The sequence below is a fragment of the Thunnus maccoyii genome, chromosome 14 (assembly GCF_910596095.1).
Source record: "Thunnus maccoyii chromosome 14, fThuMac1.1, whole genome shotgun sequence".
In the NCBI taxonomy this organism is placed as follows: Eukaryota; Metazoa; Chordata; class Actinopteri; order Scombriformes; family Scombridae; genus Thunnus; species Thunnus maccoyii.
Genome location: NC_056546.1, coordinates 20,351,814 through 20,371,555, shown reverse-complemented (window position 1 = coordinate 20,371,555; position 19,742 = coordinate 20,351,814). Strand labels below are relative to the sequence as shown.

Here is a 19,742-nt window from a genome sequence, read left to right as displayed (position 1 = left end):
TTTTCTCCAGCTAAATGTGATCTTGGCTCAACAAGTCTTTACTCAAGCTGTGTTAAAGCGACTCCAGTGGGCGATGTTGGTTATTTGTCCCGCACAAACCGCTTAGAATAAAAACGTTTTTCAGACTGTTGCGGGACGGAAAGCAGCAGTTTGGAGAGTTCACAGTGGTCATGGCAAAGAAGTCAACTCCAGGCTGGTTTGGAGTTTTTCTCTCTACTGCGACTATAACGATTTTTGTTGGGAGTCCGGTCAGCGGTGAGTTGTTTATATTCTGAGTTTTGTTGCTCTGTACAAATTTCATGTCCCTTTAAGTCTTGCTTTATCTCCATCCAAGCGATTCGTAGGAGCCAGATGTCTGTATGACAGACTTCATGCAGCTGGAACAAATTTAGATGCCTATTCAGACAGATTTATATCCGCCAGTGGCAAGCTTAAAGGAAAATTGCTTTACAGACTTGCAGAAGGTCTTCGACACATTTCAACAATCAGGCAGAGTAGGCTACTAACTTGGTTTTCTTATTAAGTAAATGTGGCTCTTTTTTTTGGCCAAAGGTGACCGTAAAATAGAGATACCTCAAGTACCCAGTTGATAAAAAAGTCCTGTCATGCTGAAAAGCATTTGAAAGAAGTCCAAAGTCCAAAATTCTTCATCCTTTTTAGAATTAAAAAAACAAAACAAAAACTTTTTAAATCAAAACTGACCAGTGCTGAAATATCAGCCATATCAAACAGAAAATAAATCAACAGCAATTTAATTTTAGTATTGATTAATAATTAAACAATTTCTCCTGCACAAAGGCAAACCTTTCACTGGTTCCAGTTTCTCAGATGGATGGATTTGATACTCTTCTCTGATTTACTATCATTGTGAATTGAATATCTAAGTATTTTGGACTGTTGGTTGATTAAAAGAAGCAATTTGAAGATGTTACCTCGGGCTCTAAGTATCTGTGATGGCCATTTCTCACTATTTTGTGACATTGATTGAGTAAATGATATATTGAGTAACAGGCAGATAACCTGATAATAAAGATAATCAATAGTTGCAGCCCTAAATTGTCACATACTCTTTGAATGTTACTTTGTTGTGGTCTAGAACAGTAGTTCCCAACCTGGGGGTCAGAACCCCTCAGAGTGGTCCCAAAAAATGTGAGGGGTCCCCAGATGTTTAAAGGAATGATAAAGAATAAGATATTTCTGTTATACAACTTTATTTTAACTCCAATGTTTTGCTTTAGCTGTTTATGGTTCTAAAATCCTTCTATTAAAAGTTATAAAAGAGAATAAGCTATTTTCAGTTGAACTGCTCACAATTTTTGTCATTTTGTCACAAGTAGACACTGCTTAATTTTAAGAATCCACAAGCCAAAAAGGTCGGGAACCACTGGTCTAGAGAACATTTTGGATTTGAACATTAGTGTGGAGGCCTAGTTTTGTCACTTTGGATGTCAACTCACTGACAGTATAACTGTACTGGTTCTTTAGTATAAACCATATGCTGCTGACCAGCAAGTAAAACAGAATCTGACACCCCGCTCTGTAAACAGCCCAGCATTCCAGGAACCGCTTTCACCGACCTAGCAGGACCTCTGAGCCTCTTGTGATAGCAGGCCACGTTTCAAGGGTATACCTGAGCCCGGATGAGCTCAAACGGCTGCAATTCAAGCCCACCATTGGTTCCATCTTGCTGTCGGAGGGCCGTGAGGTTAAGTTCAACTGTTCTATCAACATCCCCAATGCCAGCCTGGATCCCACCATTGTATGGATGAAGAACGGCCAGGAACTGCCTGGAAACATGCAGGCGACGATCAATGAGCTCCAGACCATCACAGATGGGGTTACGACTCACGTCTCCACTGTCAGGTATGTGACACATGGAGTGATATGTGAAAAGATGTATGTACAGGCTTTGATTATTGACCTTATGGACTGTATTACAGTATCAACCAGGTGCAGAAGGTGCATGCTGGGGAGTACTGCTGCAGACTGAATATCAGCACCAAGATGGTGGAGTCTGATCTAATCGTCATTGAGGTGGAAGGTGAGTTTTGACATGATGCTGCAATCGGGAGCTTCCTCTACATTTTTGTTGGACCTTCACACTTTAATTTACTTTAATTTGTCCACAGGTCTACCAACATTTATTCAGCAACCAGAGGACAGGAACGTAACAAGGGACACACCTTTCACTCTTTCATGTACGGCGGTGGGACCTCCAGACCCCGTTCATATCCGCTGGCTCCGTGATGGATTACCTGTTAGTGACTTTCCAAGCTCTCCCAGCAGCTACACTGTGTCAGGTGAGCCTCGACCACACAGTCCACTTTCTTATCTCTCTTTCAATCTCACACACACACACACACACACACACACACACAGAGTATAACAGCTATGCTCTTTCCCTCCTGTTGTCCGTTCCTCTTGAGGTAGTGAAAATCTCTAAAGAGAAGTGTAATTTCTCACTGTTCTCCTAGCACAATATTGAATTTACGATCAGAATATGACTCAACATCAGTTCGAATGACACCTTGAATTAGACAGAAAGAAGCTGAAGATGCTGCTTTGTCGTTTATCACACTCAGATAAGAATGTTCCCTTATTAATGTCAAATGTGTTGGAGAAGGTGAAGAAGTAATTTCCTCTTTTAAAAATACTTTCTTTGTTTGATTTAAAAGTGCTCCTTAAAAGTTGGATTCATCGGGGTAGAGTTGATGAAAGTGCTTTTTGATCAAGCTCTATTTGTTGGTTGTATTTTTGAGTAAAGGGAACTTTTTTTTTACTAGAAGTAGACTTATATAAAAAAGTTGTAAAAGTAGAATACTTGAAATAACACAGGAGCTGCAGCTAATTAAGTAATTTAATATGGGTTCACTTTGATTGACTTCCTTCTTTGACTCAATGTGGAAACATTCACCAACAGAGAGAGATACAGGACATTTGGCTCTTTGATAATGGAGAAATGTTGGTCAGTGATGTTGGTCCTTACTCAGCTAGCATCAGTATGTTGGTGGTTTCATTTCTGCCTCGTCTCTGCTGCCTCAGCATCTGCACCGTGCTTATTACAATGAGATTCATCAGCAAGGTCAGTCATTGGGGCCTTCTGCAACACCACTGAATGGTTAGCGGTGGTCATTCTCGCATGTTCGGTGCTTTTGTAACACCGCTCTGCTAGCTGTACACAGTAAATAATGTGACACTGGGAAAATAACTTGGAAATTACAGTACTTGCTGTAATTAACTATTAATGAATGAATTTTTATCGTCGTGTCATACCATTAACGTTGGGCCAGAGTGACATTAAAGTAAGGCTGCACCTATTGCAGTTATGTTCTAGATTAATCATTTAATTGTTCAGTCAAAAAAAAGTTAGAAAATAGTAAAAAATGCCCAACAAATCTTCCCAAAGCTCAATATGACATATTCACATTACTTGTTTTGTCAGACCAACAGTCTAAAATCTAGTGATTTTTAGTTTTAATATACAGCAAGATTATTAAAACCAGCAATTTCAGAAAGTGAAGCCAGTGAATTCAGTGTGGACTTTATGGCCTTAAACGGACTCTCTTTGAAGACAAACATTTGTTATTAGAAGCATAACCTCTCTGCTCTGTATACTCTAACTCCTCATTTTCAGCTCGCCGCAGGCAGTGAGTAGTGATACAGCCAGAAGCTGAGGGGGTTAAAGGTTCAGAGCTGTGCTATGGTCCAGTGTGTGCAAGGGCCCGGGCAGTTAGGGGATGGGGGGCTACACAGAGAGTGTGTTTGGGGGTTGGCTCCGAGGACAAAGACCTCATTCACAGGACGGCCCACTACCCTGCAGGGAGGGGCTGAACACAGAGGCTGGCAGGCTGCAGGCTACCAGAGCTCTGTGCAAGACCAAACATAGGCACAACAAAACAGTGTAAACTCACTCTTGTGCATACTTAACTTAGCTCATTCTTACTAAAATATAGGGCTCCTTTTTCCTCTAAAGGCTCCATGATATCATCAAAGTGATCTTGTTGGTAAATTATTTTTTATTTTATTTCAGGAGAGTCATTAGCATGCACTTTTCAATCATATTGCTTGAAATCTGGGCATCATAATTTACAGACGAGGACAATTTCAATTAGTAGTGACGTTTGGGCCATGGCAATCTTTCTGTCTCATGGAAACATCATAATATAAAGTTTATGGTGGTAAAGTGGATGCAGGTTTGAAAGCTTCAGCTTTGAAAGTAAATTGATGGACCAAATGTGGTGCACAGTAAAAAAGAGTAAAAAGTTTTAGGCCAAGTTGTAACCTGACAGAGTACTTCATGGCTATATTTGCTGCCTGAATATAAAACTGGAAAAATAACACAGACATCTCAGGCAGCTCAGTAAGATGGCGCGCTCTCAAACCTGATAATTACAGGCTGCTGCAGCACTTCCACATTCTACATTTGGTTACATCAACCACTCGCTTCTCTGCATTTACCGAATTGCCTCCATCATTGCTGATGTTTCCATCTAAGTGGCCAACCCGTCTGTTTTTTTTCTACTGTGTTGTTGCTTTTTCTTTTGATTCACTTTGCCATGTACAGTGAAAGCAGAAATGTCAATGCTTGTCCGTTATTCATTTCCCTTTTCCCAAAAATATATGACTCTAAAAGAATGTGTGTGTTTAACCCTTAAATGCATGCAGAACTTAATGTTAATGCAGCTTTATCAGCATGGTACTCAGAAGTGGATTTATGCCATTACTGTAGGTCTGCAGTAAAAACTGGATGATAAGGAGAAAGGAGGCGAGTTTGCAGTATCAGAGCTTAATGATATTCCCATATTCTACTCTGTAGTTTATCTTTATTGGCCGAGTATGTTAATACACACAAGGAATTTGGTTCCGGCCATCGGTGCCTCTCAAGCAATGCAGACAATATACATATTGTCATACAAGACAACGTACATATTATTTACAGAAAATACACAATATACATATTGTATAAAAGACAAACAATACTGTATACACAAGGTGCAAGTGTGTGTGGTATTGCAAGCAACAAAAATGTGCATCCCATATGGGAATGAACATTTTCGAACATTTTCACTTTGCTGTCAACTGCTGCTTGGAGCACGCATTGACCAGTATCTTATCAGTCAACCAACTTCGCCAAAGGACTGTGGAGTTTGAAGATTACTTTGTTGAGATCATGGACTGCGATCCATCCTTGAAGCTGGAGACAGCTGAGACTCAGACCTGCACGGGGACTGAGTCTTTACAAATGCTGGTTCACAGCAACAAACAGAGGCTTGTCTACGGCATTCAAGGGAAAGCTGGCATTCACAGCCTCATATCACGTCAGCCTCTCCTGCTTATGGCTGGTGACCCTGGTGCTCTGACACCTTTTCAGATTGCAGACAGGGCTTTGGTGAAGGAGTCCACTATTCGCCGTGTCCTGCTGGAACTGTTTAAAGGTTGGGATAAGACCTTCAGAAAGGCGCAGCACCAGAAGAACAGTGAATTTGAAAGCCAGTTGGTGGAACATATTCTCTTTCTCTTGCAAGAAGAGACAAAAAATACCATAAAAACAGAGTATACTTGCAAACCCTCAAACGTCTTGAGGACCCAGAGGAAGAAAATAAACTGATTCAGTAACTGATGTGGCCACTCAGGATTATGCTGGGTGAGGCTCTGCCTTTTACTAGACTGACCAGAGAGGGGCTGATGGAAGACCTGATGGCTGCTGTGGAGGCCTGTAGCATGGTAGCCACAGCGCTCTTTAAACATCTCAAGCCCTCTGTGAGCTTTGCTGCAGGCACAAAGCCTGGAGATAACATTCCATACTGTATCAACCTCTTAATCAAAAAACCGCAAGAGGCACCAGAAAGAGAGCTCACCAAGTTGGAGCTTCGGCAGAGGGAGCGTGCAGAGGCTGGAGAGGAGGTTCCCAGTGCAGAGGCCGACACAGAGCCTGATACAAAAGGCACAGAGCCAGATACAATAGGCACAGAGCTAGATACACAAACAGATGCTGAAGAGAAACCAAAGAAGAATAACAAGTTATTCTCTTGGTTCTCTAAACTGTTCAAGGGCAAGAAGATATAGAAACTTTCACATAGGCATTTGCCTCTACCACGAACATTTAATGTGATTAATTTTGTTATGACATTTTGTTTAATTCCTTTATTTCTGTTTTTCTTGATGTTCAGTTCAATAAATGTGTGTACAAACAAAAAGTGCTTTCAATTCTACAAGCTGCATTTTGATGTGGACTGGGATCCAATTAAGCAATTTAAGTACTGAAGTTACATGTTTGGGTATGCATGCATTCAACAAATTCTGATACTTGAGTTCAAATTTCTACTCATACTTTATGTACTTGGATGTTTCCATTTCATGCTACTTTAATATCTACTTCAGTACATATTTTGCAAATTAAGGTTTTACATAAAAAACAGATGATCAGATTGTAAAACGTGCTTTGTTTAGTATTAAACTGCCCACAGTATACTATATAATGTAATTCAACTAAGCATTGAAAGTTATACAGCGTGCACAGTCCAGGGAAATTTTAGTAATAAGACTGCAACTTTGGAAGACACTCCTTTGAGTTGGCTAACTCAGACTGCTGAAGCCTCATATTAGCATTTGAGGGACTTTTGAATGCATTTTACACAGAACAAGGATTGTGGATTCATCTCTTGCACTGAAATTGCTTCACAGCCAGAATTGACAGGAGAAATGGTTACAATCACTCTAAGCAACCAAAAAAACTATTTCAGTTTACATATGGGCATGTAATTATTGTTTTAAGACCAACTTGGAAAAACTGTTAACCTGTCCTTTAAACTAGATGTTTGGTGGAGTATCAATTCAGGAAACCACATCTCTGTTGTCTTATATTTACTCAGTATTTTGGACATAACCATTGTTTTACCAAAATACTGCCAAATTCATGCAAACATCTATTATCATGTTGCCTATACCTGTCAAAGCTTGGAGGGAGTTATTTTAGCACAGTTATGTGTTTGGAATACACTAATCGTTTTGGATTAGTGGATTTTGTAACACTTTTTCTGCTATGAAAACTTGTCATCACTGCAAATCCATTGTGGTTGGAATGATTTTAACATGACCTTAGCCCACAGTCAGCATACAGTGAACTTTATACAGCCACCCTTCAACCCTACAGGGTTGAAATAGAGTTTGTGAGTATCACTCAAAGGAAAAGCTGCCACAGTAGTTGCGACATGTACTAACCTGGCTTTGCCCCTGTTGCCCCTTCGCTCTTTGGTGAAATTTTATAAGAATGTTCAGTTGCTACTGTGCCTACAGTCAAAACTGCTCAGCTCCCACTATGCCTCAACTATCTGTATGTCATCCAGATTGAAGTGAGGCGTGTGGTACATTTACATTTGCACAGCTTAGTTAGAAAATATGCTGATGTATTTGCACGTTTCTCTCAAAACTTCAAAGTGCAATTTTGATCCATGTGATCCAAAGTTTATTTAGATGTTGAAAAGTGACTTATTGTTTATACAGTAAATGATCCAGTGCAACCTATCTTAAGTGAGGCTCTGTCTTTGTGCAAACATACTGGACTTAGAGTTTGTGTGACAAGTGAAACACTCTTTACCGTGGTGCTCATAAGCAGAGGAAGGCAAACTAATGAGGTAGAAATATTCTGCAGAACGTAAACAAAACATCCCGAGCTGGTTCCAGTCATCTCTCTCAGGCTGCTTTGTGATTAGCTTTGTAGAAATGTTTCCGAGATAGAGACACTGGAAAACAGAGCACAAAAGGGACATTATTTAGCAGCTGTCCCAAGTCCTATTCTAACTGTGCAGATCTGTGGCTGTTGAAAGACAGGAATTGTATGATCAGGAAAAGAGACCCAGCAAAAGGATTGTTACCGCAGTACATAACACTGGAGAGGCTCAATCTGAGCTTACTGCATGAGGCACTGCTGTGTGAACTTTGGAGAAATAATGGAAGTGTGAGTCATCCTAAATGTGTTTTTTTTGTATCATTTTTCAGTCTCGCCCCACTTTCACTTCTCCAGTGAGGCTGACATGGCACTTTTACCCCAGACTCACCTTTGACACAGAGAAAGCAGTTAGTTTGTACCAAAAGTTAAACTTATAAAGAATGTGACTTGCTGGCTTTTAGTGAAGTGTTTTTTCCCACTATTGAGGGAAAGTGAAACTTGAGTTGAGATTTATTTTTCAAAATATTCAGCGCTCTCATGACCTTGCTGATAACTTTATCTGAATGTGCGTCTAACCAATGTGTCCACTGCAGGTGTGGACAAGTACACTCGGTTCAGCTGTGAAGCTAACAACACGAAGGGTGTCACCACCTCCAGAGAGGCAAATATCAACATCAAAGGTAAAAGTGGGCCCTTTTGGGACTGTTACATTCCATCGACATTCCAACAGAGTTTCATGCTCTGCGAACTGACCATATGCCTCCATGTGGGGGTAGCTAAAGAGGGTCTTAATGGTGTTTTGCAGTGCCTCCCAGTCCTGTGTCTAATGTTACTGTGATGGAGAGACAATCCAGTAAGTTGATGCTGAGCTGGATCCCAGGACATGATGGCTTCTCTCCACTCACCAAGTGCCACATCAGGGTAAGATCCACATCTACACAAACAGCATTGCTGTTTAATGCCCTCAGATCAATCCTTACATGTTCTCTGTTCCATCTAAGGTGAAAGAGGTGAGTCGTAGAAAAGGACTGGTGACAACCACCAGGTTCATTAATGTCACAGTGCCACCATTCCAGTGTGAAGTCTCTGGGCTGCAGGCCATGACGTGGTACAACATGAGTGTTTCCTGCAGTAATGAAGTGGGCGCCTCTCCTGTCACCATGTGGATCCACAGCAACACTACAGAGGGAGGTGTGTGTGTGTGTGTGTGTGCACTTCAGGGACCATGGAACAAATTAGGGGATGAATTTTGTCGGTGGTTGGCGATAGTCAGCAGCAGATCTGGGGAAAAGGGGGCAAAATGATCCAAAATCTAATTAATTCCATCCCAGCATTTTGAATTCCGAATTTTTATGGCTTTGAGACTGTATTTGCTTTAAAAACCACCTTGTATATTTTCTTTCCAGGACCTCTGTGTTATGCTCCTGTCTCCTTCATCATCATAGATGATTCCTGTTTAGGTTTCAAGAATGTGGCACTCTGTAATTAACCTACTGCTTTCCCATCCAAAATGTGCTTAATGTAAGCCTTCTTGCAGCAGCAGCATGTAATAACTAGAATTTACAGGAGTTACATAACTACCTGCTCTGCTCACAGAAAGTCCCCCTCAGAAGAAATATTGTATTCACTAAATCTGTTGTTTTCCTGAAGGGTAACATAGGAAATAGGAGTGGTCTCACTGAGAAAACACAAAGTTCTTACTGGGTGGAGCTGCGTTCAATTTCCTTCCTAAAGCTACTGTGGGGGATATTTTGGTTGAAAGATTTGATATGCGGTGCCAGGAAATGACCACATACCAAAGTGTAATCAAAGATTTGAACAGGGGGGCAGTCTCATTTTCTTCTTTCATTTTTGTTTTACAGGAATTCTATATGAGGTCTTTTGATCTCGTTATTACGTGATGTGTTAATCCCTCTTTTTTCCATTTCTTGTCACATTCACAGTGCCATCAGTTTATCCCCGAAATGTGACTGTACAGCAGAATGAATCTTGGCTGATGATTAGATGGAAACCTCCACCAGATGATAAGATAAACGGCATCTTGCAGGGTTATGATATTATTGTCAGACATGGGGCACAAGTGAACAAGGTAAGCTCATCAGCACCACAGTATTTATAGATTTAGCCTTTTGCTTTTAGTGTTGCCATTTCTTTTGTGAATAATATTATATTGAGTTCTTACATTTATATAGCAGTCACAATAACTTTAAAGGAGACCTATTATGCTCATTTCCAGCTCTATATTTGTATTCTGGGACTCCACTAGAGCAGCTCTGCATGATTCACAGTTTAAAAAACTTTATCGTATACTGACCCTTTATGCAGCCCCTCAGTTCAGCTTCTGTCTCGCAACGGGCAGTCTTAGCTCCTGTCTCTTTAAGGCTCTCCTCCCGATGAGCCCATTCTGTTCTGATTGGCCAGCTTTTTGGATGCTTGCCAAGGGGCGGCTGTATCAGAGTCGTGTTAAGTAACTACCGATGCAAACCAAACAATGAACTCACGCACTTTTCGAGAAGCGGATTAACTATATAAAGAAATTCATCACAAGCCAACGTTGGCCCTTGCTGAAAGTAGAAAAAACAATGGAAGCCAAGTGTTTAGAGCAGTCTGAAGCCGGTGCTTTTTGCTCAATGGGATTACTTCTACATACATTTACCTCATTATTTGACACTTTGGCCACGTTTACTATGAATATCCGACATTTTAACATTATATATATATAACAGAAAATAAGGAAAAGCATAATAGGTCTATAGGTTTAACTATATATATATATATATGAAAAAAAAAACAATACTTGAGACACACATGCAAAATGATTATGTTATATTGCAGTTATGTAGGTAACCACTTTCATATTTTAAAATATTTTTTAAGGATACACATATGCAAATACATACATATACATATATATACAAACACACATATCCTTAGTTATGTATACTCACATACACACATACTGGAGATACACACAACACTTGTCAAAAACTGAAATACGAGTCATATTTAGTCAACGAATTATATGTAGTCAAACTACAACTGGCACTGCATCTAACTAGATTAGATCAGAATAACTTTAAATTATTATTATCCCAGAGGGAAATTGGTAAGCAGTGTCCACAAAATTTAACATACACAATAAAAAACATACACACTAAGAAAGAAAGAGAAGCAATCAGCAGCAATCCAAGCCTTAGTCCACCCATGATATACATCCATGTGCTTGCATCCATACAGATGGGTGACAAATTAAAGGGAAAACCGGTACAAGTCTGAATGTTTGACCCCTACAGTGAGGGGATCTGGTGGCTCTGTTATGCTGAGGGGGGCATTTTGCTGGCATGCTTTGGGTCCATTTGACCCCTTAGAGGGAAGGGTCACAGCAAATCAATACAAAGTTGTTTTGAGTGATCACCTTTATCCTATGATTTAAGCATTTTTATATTTATATTAAAATGATGTGAATCATATGCTGTGGCCTTCGCAGTCATCAGATCTCAACCCAGCTGAACATCTCTCCACCATCATCAAAACACCAAATGAGAGAATACCTTTTGGAAGAATGGTGTTCATCCCTCCAGTAGAGTTCAGAGACTTGTAGAATCAATGCCAAGGCGGATTGAAGCTGTTCTGGAGGCACATGGTGGCCCAAAACCTTACTAATACCTTACTGGTTTTTCCTTTAATTTGTCACCCATCTGTATATATACAGGGGAGAATATGTCAAGTAATATGAAAAATAGCTCTTTGTTGTTCACATTTTTTATCGTTCATATCATAACAATGACTAATGTATGACAAATATGAAAAGAATGATTCGGAGATACTGGGAATATGTGACACTCCCTTTATCCTGCCTACTGAACCAGAGGTCAGCTTCCCTATTATCTGTGTACAACAATTTTTCCTCTTTGTCCCAAGAGTCAGCAAGGCAGGGAAAGTCACTTACAAGAATAGTAGCATTTTTAGATACACCCTCTCTCTATGAAATAAGTTTAAGTTAACAACAAACTCCTGTTTTTTTCAAATATCCGGTTCATTACTCCATGATGGGGTTTGTGCGTAGTTATACTGCATTAGTGCTATCTAGTACAATAGTGTGTTTCCCATTCCTGTCTGTGTTGAAGTTAAAGGAAGCTGATGGTGTGAAAACTGGCAATCGGTGTTTTTCTTCGTTTGGCATGTGGCCTTGAGTCATCACAGAGTGAATGGAATATGAATACAACGGGATGTGTAACGTAGGCCCAAATATCCTTATGTGTTGTCCAGTCAGTTGGTGAGGTCATTACAGACAAAGGCTTTGCAATAAAAGCATTTACTGGAAATGTGTGTAAAGGCAACTTGTTTAATCCTCAGACTCACCAGCTCCTATAAAACAGCCTTATACATCATAACTATTACTTGCTCATATATTTGTGTGTTTCATGGTAGAAGTTATGGTGCCTTCTTATTTTCTTTTTCCCCAAAATTTGCTGCGGACTTAGTGTTGTTGCCACATGATACTCTCCGTTTAGTGCCACAGACATGATAGAGCATTAATCATGGGTTCAGAATTTGCAGTCAGACTGTCAGCACATTGGCCAAGATGCTACCGTGTTGTGTTGTGAAATACATGACTCTGTCTGTCACATGTCCCCCTCCCATTGCAGCACATGTACTTATCCAGAAACTTTGTCTTCCCTTTTTTTTTGTAGGGAGTTTCATTATATATATGATACTCCCCAGTATACAGTTCCTTGTATTTTCCAAAAAGGTTTCATACTGTAAATGACTGTATGAGAACAGCTGGAAGGGACTTTTTTATATGCATTTCTTGTTTGCTATTGTGCATAAGTGGAAAGGAGAAAAAAGGGAACATAGTTAGAGAAAGGACATGACGTGCAGCAAAGTTGATGAGCTGGATTTGAGATGTTGCACAAATGTACAAGATGTTCTCCAGCATGCTGTTCCACCACAATGTCCCCAAAGTATGACCTCTTTTCATGGACTTAAAGATCTGCCTCACTTTAAGTTTAACGACTTACGTTATTGTAACATTAAACATGACCTATGTTCTTCTAACAAGTCTGACTTTACCTCTACAAGTGTAATAATTAACTTTAAAAGATGATTGACTATGATTTAAATGTCTATTGTTGTGTGTTGTTCAGTTCCACAGTTCCACCACCATGGCCTTTGTAGCTGTGCAGGAATTCAACACCACCTACAGCGTGGAGGTAGCCGCATGTACACAGGCAGGGAGCGGCATGGTCAGCCCACCAGTCTGGCTGTTTGTACCAGAGGACAGTAAGCTGCTTTATTGATTTATCTCATCATCTGGAAATTGTTAACTTCATTAACTGACCCAAGTTTGTTTTGGGGATTAGACTTTACTATATTATCATTACTGCTTTATAAGTAAATAACCTTTTGAGTGTTTATGCAGTATTTTTTAGATAAAATTGCCACAACTTGACAAGGCAGGATAAGCATGGACATATACAAAAAGACAGTTTGGATAAACTAACTGTCTGTTTAATGTGGAAAACTCATGTAAGGGTCACTCCACTTGTATAGTTCACTGTGCAGTACTTCTCAGTTTGTGGACCGCTGTATAATGTCTTCTGTATGTAGGAGAATTTCAAACCAAAAAATAACTGTGATGATGTTATAGTGATGTGATCAGTGTTATCTCAGCTTGGTGACTACAAATGTGTGATAGAAAGCCTGGGATACAAACTGGGGACATGGAATTTGTAAGATGAGGTGTTTACCAGGCATGAAGGAGTTGCATAATGAGAAAAAAAAGATCTCTCTGCCTCAGCTGCACAGGCTCTGACCACTTTTAAATGATAGGTTCACAATATTTCAAGTGTGTCTAAAAACAACAGTCAGGTGCCCAAATGAACATTGAAACAGGTTTTGCTCACTGTAATCATTCCTCATGTTCATACTGACCAATCCCCTCCAAATGGACTAACAATGTAAGTGACGGGGAACTAAATCCAGAGTCCTCGTTTTGTGCAAAAACGTATTTAAAATGTATGTGAAGATTATATGAGGCTTCAGCAGTTTGAGTAAGTCATATCAAGTGGATATCTGCCACATTTACAGTCTTTTTAGTTCAAAATTCCCTCTTTACATTTCCTTTGACAGTGTTTTCCTGTTGAACTGCAGTGGAAGTATTGTAATAAAAAGAGGAAATTTGGCACTAAAAAGACTAACTTTGAAAGATATCAACTTGATTTGACTAAAATGGATGGCAGAAGCTTCATATTAGCTTCAAACTTTTAAATACTTTTTTGCACAGACAAAGGCTTGCGGATTTTGTCATCCATCACTTTAACTATAAGCGCATCAGGAAGGGATTTCTTAATGGCATGTATGAACAGGAGGAATGATCACAGCAAGAAAAAACTGTTTCAATGTTCATTTGGGCACATATTCGGCATGTGTCATACTAAATTTGTCGGAGTGCCCCTTTAAACACACTGCTCATCAGTGATATCAGAAACTCTTTGTCCAATTTCATTTAATGGATTAATAATAAACAGTCAGGACAGAGAATAAAAAAGTTTGCTGACACATTGTTGCTGCCAACATGTTACACATTTGGATCACTTAGCTGTGGAAACTTAGCAATGGAAAAGTTGCTTTATTCTTAATTTTGGAAAACAAAATATATTGACATGAAATGACAGAGCATTGCTACAGTGCTGAAATATCCCATTTTCCATGGTAATATAATTCAGATAAGTAATCGTGAATATTAGATTTTTGATATCCCACTGCCTGACTATTTTTTCCTAAACTTAAATCATGCTCATCATTTGTTCCTTCTGTCTCAGAATTGGTCCCGTCCCCTTCGTCCAGCCCTGACACCAGGGTCCCAGACTCTGTCTATATTGTACTGGGTGTGGTGTGTGGCTTCTGTCTTCTGCTGCTTATCCTCTGGGGGGCTATCTGTGTACACAACAGGACTTCTGACTCTTGGTTCGGGTATGCTTAATCTCTTCTGTACAAACACATAGTTGATGTAATTGCCAAGCTTGTTCTAAATTTGATTGTCTTATCTTTTAAATAGCTACTAAGTACTGGGTTTGTGACCCATTTGTTTGCCATGTTTGCTTTGATTTAACAACACAGAAGATTTGATGGTGTCCAGTAGTTCACACTGCATTGGCCTCAGGGAGTGTTGAGTAATCTCTCTGTCAGTAGTGAGTTGTAGTAACATGAAAAACTATATGCTTCCTGACTCTGTAAATAAACTGCCTTTGCTTCCTCTTAATCACCGCTGCCTGCACCTGATGAGAGTAATAGCTGTGCAGCTGGAGAGGTGCACAACAGCCAGCTGTGAATACTCTGGAATTCATTATTATGAAGTGTCTGACTCAGTCTTGCCAGTCAGGATACAGATAGGAATGTGTCATAGACTGCTGCTCATAAAGGAAAACAGAATCTGATCCCAAAGTCAGGAAAGAAATAACTCACGACGACCACCTTTTCAGCTGAACTTCAGCCTGTGTGTGTATATTATAACTAGACGGTAATGACGTTAGTTGGAGGATTAGCTCACTGATCAACATTGCCTGTTTTTTCTTTCTCCCTGTCTCCCCCTGCAGGTGGTGGTTCGGAGGTGAAGAAAAGCTGCAGCCAATTGTGCAGTACAAACCCCAGAGAACCTACAATCGATCAGCTATAGGAATCACACGTATGTTCGAAAATATCATTATGATTTAAAAAAACAATGTCAACCATATCCTGTTAACAGCACATTTTTAAAAATAAACAGTAAAATGAATGACTTGTGTCTGCAGTTGGGAACCTTGGTATCAGTGATGAACTCCAGGCTAAACTCCAGGATGTGATGGTCATGAGGAATTTGCTCTCCATAGGAAAGATTCTTGGAGAGGGTGAGTGAACAGTTTCATTTTAGGAAACTTTTTTATTCACATGAGCATGTCTTTATTAGTAGAGATACATACTAAACATACTATGAAGAATAAATGATTCAGCTTTATTTCCTACCAGGTGAATTTGGCTCTGTGGTCGAGGGACATTTAAGACAACCAGATGGGACATCAGAAAAAGTTGCTGTGAAGACAATGAAATGCAAGTCTTTCATTATTAAATAATTTAATACTTTTTAAATGATAAAACAAGTAGAAATGGCAAATATTTAACATTCCTATCATTCTTTTAACAGTGGACAGCTTTTCTCAAAGGGAAATAGAAGAGTTCCTGAATGAGGCGGCCTGCATGAAAGATTTCAATCATCCAAATGTGATCAAACTGCTCGGTAGGACTAATATAATACCTCTTTCATGCATTGTAGAATCTCACTACCTCATTCATTTGCACGTCCTTACAATTTCTGTGTGTGTGTTTGTGCATGTGTATTGATGGATTGCCTTAAGGTGTGTGCCTGGAAGTGGGATCAGAACATTTTCCCAAGCCCATGGTTATCCTTCCTTTCATGAAATATGGAGATCTGCACAGCTTCCTTCTGCGGTCTCGACTGGGAGAGAGTCCAGTGGTGAGAAATCACACAAACACTGAAATACTGTTGTCATCTGCAATTTTACCAGAATATTCACTTGTCACGTCTTCTTGTTTGTTTGTGTTTTCACACAGTTCCTTCCCACTCAGATACTGCTGAAGTTCATGGTTGACATTGCTTTAGGTATGGAGTATCTCAGCGGTCGTAACTTTCTGCATCGTGACCTGGCTGCTCGTAATTGCATGTAGGTTGTTTCCTCTGATTTGTGTAGAGAGTTCAGTTGGTAGATGGCGCACTTGGATCTACTGTATTTTGTAACTGTATTGGCAGGCACAATGACTTTTCAAATGCAACAATTTTTAAGTTTCTTTCCGACAAGGAGCCTGACTTGTTTGTGACTGTGTATAGATTTATTGCATTGTCACTCATGTGGTTTGTCTGTTCCTTCTTTCTCTCTTAGGCTGCGAGATGACATGACAGTGTGTGTAGCAGACTTTGGGCTATCTAAGAAGATCTACAGCGGAGATTATTACAGGCAGGGCAGAATAGCCAAAATGCCAGTAAAATGGATCGCAGTAGAGAGTCTAGCGGACAGAGTTTTTACTGTAAAGAGTGATGTGGTAAGCATCTCCATTTGTTCCTGCCTCTTCAGCACTGTCGGTCTTTACATGTACTTTTCAAAAATGTGCACGAGTCATACACACATTTTCACACTTCCCCTTTTTAGGGTTGTGGTGATAGTTTTGTTTTTAATAAACATCATTGACCTAAGAGGGGTAAATGTCACGAGTTTTTCCTTTCTTTTACCATTTTTTAGAAATTTAAAAGTAGTTAATGAAAATACTTGCTTACGTTGTAGAATAAAATCCAATTACCTGAAGAGTCCATTGAAAAACAAAACCTACCTTTTGTGTAAAGTCAGAATTTATATACAGTAATTGATTGGAAAAATTATGTTCATCCCCCATGCTGTAACATAAATATTAAACCTGGAAATAAAGAAAACACCAAAGAGGCTGAATGCATTCACATTTCACAAACATTTGAACTTTCGAGTTGACTGAAAATAAAAAGTAGATAATGCTTATGTAATCATTTTTTGGTCACTTAAGAAAGTCAGCATATTTGAAGAGTAATTGTTAATCCAGAAATGTAAATAGCAGAGAGAAAAATTAATTTTCCATGCACTGTGTATTATCTACATAATGAAATGTCATCTGAAGTTAATATTCTGTGTCATCCAGTGGGCATTTGGGGTTACTATGTGGGAGATTGCTACACGAGGAATGACGCCGTACCCCGGCGTCCAAAACCATGAGATTTATGACTACCTTCTTGAAGGACACAGACTGAAGCAGCCAACAAACTGTTTGGATGAACTGTGAGTATTTTTCTGTTCTGCACAGATGGTTGATGATTTTAGTTTCTCTGTCTGGTTGAGTTTGTCTAAATCTTGCAGAAATAGAGGTTATTCTGAAGAATAAAGTGTGGGAATGGTGATATTGAATGTATTATGCAAGCTTTTCACATACATTTTAAAAACTGGATTTTTTTGTGCTTTAAATGTTGTCAGACGCATCGATCAGCTTCCAACAATCAGATGGAATATTCATATCTTCTCACATCTTATGTCTGTTATAACACTTGTTTGTTAGACTAGTTTGTATAGCTCTTATTCATCTTAAGAAAATGTTACCATACATTGCCTGGATATGTATTGTCCCTCTAATGTCTCTCTGTATGGGAGCAAAGTACACTTTAAAACTACACACTAAATTTAAGCACCTAGAAGTCGCTTTGCACATGAGTAGAGTACTTATTTTTTCAGTTGTCGTTATTTTGTCAAATTCATCTGAATAAAACAGAATTGCTTTGCTCACTACTGCCATCTGTAGTGCAAGTAGAAAATTAATAAAACTAAAAATATATCTTTCCTAAACAAGGTGTAGGCTCTTTAAAAGGTATGAAGATTAATTCGATTTGTTATTTCCCTGTGACTATAGGTATGAGATCATGTACAGCTGCTGGAGGTCTGATCCTCTGGACCGACCCTTCTTTCCCCAACTGCGTGGAATGTTGGAAAAACTCACAGAAAAGCTTCCAGAGTCCTGCAGCAAAGATGATATAATCTACATTAACACCAGCTTCCCTGAGGAGGACCCCAATGGAGAAGCACTGTCCGCAGAACCTCCTATGTTCAGCTCCTCCCCTTCCTGCAGCCGCCAGGCAGCAGAAAATTCAATAGTTACTGCGGACATTCACGGGAGCCTGGAGGATGAGGAGGATGAGGACGATGATCGTTATGTGGTGGTGATCTCCTCTGATCCTTCCCTGAGATCTGCGGCAGTGGACATTCCTCTTTTGTCGAGCAACGCTTTAAGTCACACAAATGGAGACGTGGTTACTGATGTGACAGGGATGGATCACAACTCGAGCGACACTTCTCTCCTGCTGTAAAGATTGGTACCCAACACATCAAAACTGTAATAAAAATGTCATGCAGTGGTTCATCAGTACTAAACATTATGCCTCGTTGCACTGGGAGCACCTTGACGTTTCCTAATGTGGACTATCTGTAGTGCTATCTTTGTTATATAAGCAGTTCACGCTTTACATGGCCAGCCTACATGCCAGTGTTAGTAATGTTGTCTATGTGTGTCAACATCAAACATGTTCACGGACATGTTCCTATAAGCTTAAGATACACTGAACTGTGAAATTGTTTACTGTGTTGAATGTTGTGTTGCTATGTAAATATAGAAATGTACAGAACATTTATAAAGTGATCTTGTATACTGTAAAGATAAATAATTTATAAATGGATGGGAAATGCATTTATATAGCGCCTTTCTAGTCTTTGCAATACATACAATACATTACTCAAAGTGCTTTACAATACATGTCAACATTCACACACACATTCATACACTGATGGCAGAGGCTGCCATGCAAGGTGCCAACCTGCTCATCACGATCTAATCTAAATGCACTTTCACAGACACACAGACACACACGCACACACCACTGGTGCAGCCATTGGGAGCAATTGGAGTATCTTGCCCAAGGACACTTCAACATGCAGACTGGAGGAGCCGGGGATCGAACCACCGATTTTCTGATTAGTGAACGACAACCCGTTCTACCTCCTGAGCCTCCTGCCTTTAAGACTACATTTTGTCAGGATTCACTTATTTCAAATTGGTACCACTGTCATGGAAATCACTTTTGGAAAATATATCAAAACAACTGCATTAAAATATTTATATAGACCTTATAAGTCTGAAATTAGCAGTGGTGGAAAATAACTAAGTTCATTTACTCAAGTACTGTACTTAAGTACAATTTTGAGGTACCTCTACTTTACTTGAGTATTTCCATTTTATGCTACTTCATACTTCCACTCCGCTACAATTGAGAGAGAAATATTGTACTTTCCACAACATTTATTTAACAGCTTCAGTTACTTTTCAGATGAAGATTTGACACAATGGATAATATAACAAGCTTTTAAAGTACAACACATTGTTGAAACCAGTGGTTTCCAACCTTTTTGGCTTTTGACGTCTTACAAAAAGCAATGTGTAGTCCGGGTCA

The 19,742-nt window shown here is 39.5% G+C and overlaps 1 protein-coding gene across 1 annotated transcript; it reads left to right on the top strand.

Moving 5' to 3' along the window:
- The first annotated feature begins 44 nt into the window (after positions 1–44).
- Positions 45–18,982, top strand: mertka (c-mer proto-oncogene tyrosine kinase a). The gene is made up of 19 exons (XM_042433724.1): positions 45–255; positions 1,548–1,863; positions 1,941–2,041; positions 2,130–2,300; positions 8,263–8,349; positions 8,475–8,590; positions 8,671–8,860; positions 9,613–9,758; positions 12,820–12,955; positions 14,497–14,647; positions 15,271–15,359; positions 15,466–15,561; positions 15,680–15,760; positions 15,855–15,947; positions 16,066–16,184; positions 16,283–16,392; positions 16,609–16,768; positions 17,393–17,529; positions 18,152–18,982. Exons 1-19 carry the CDS (start codon positions 171–173, stop codon positions 18,603–18,605), a joined length of 2,838 nt encoding a protein of 945 aa, XP_042289658.1. The 5' UTR covers positions 45–170; the 3' UTR covers positions 18,606–18,982.
- Positions 18,983–19,742: the final 760 nt, after the last annotated feature.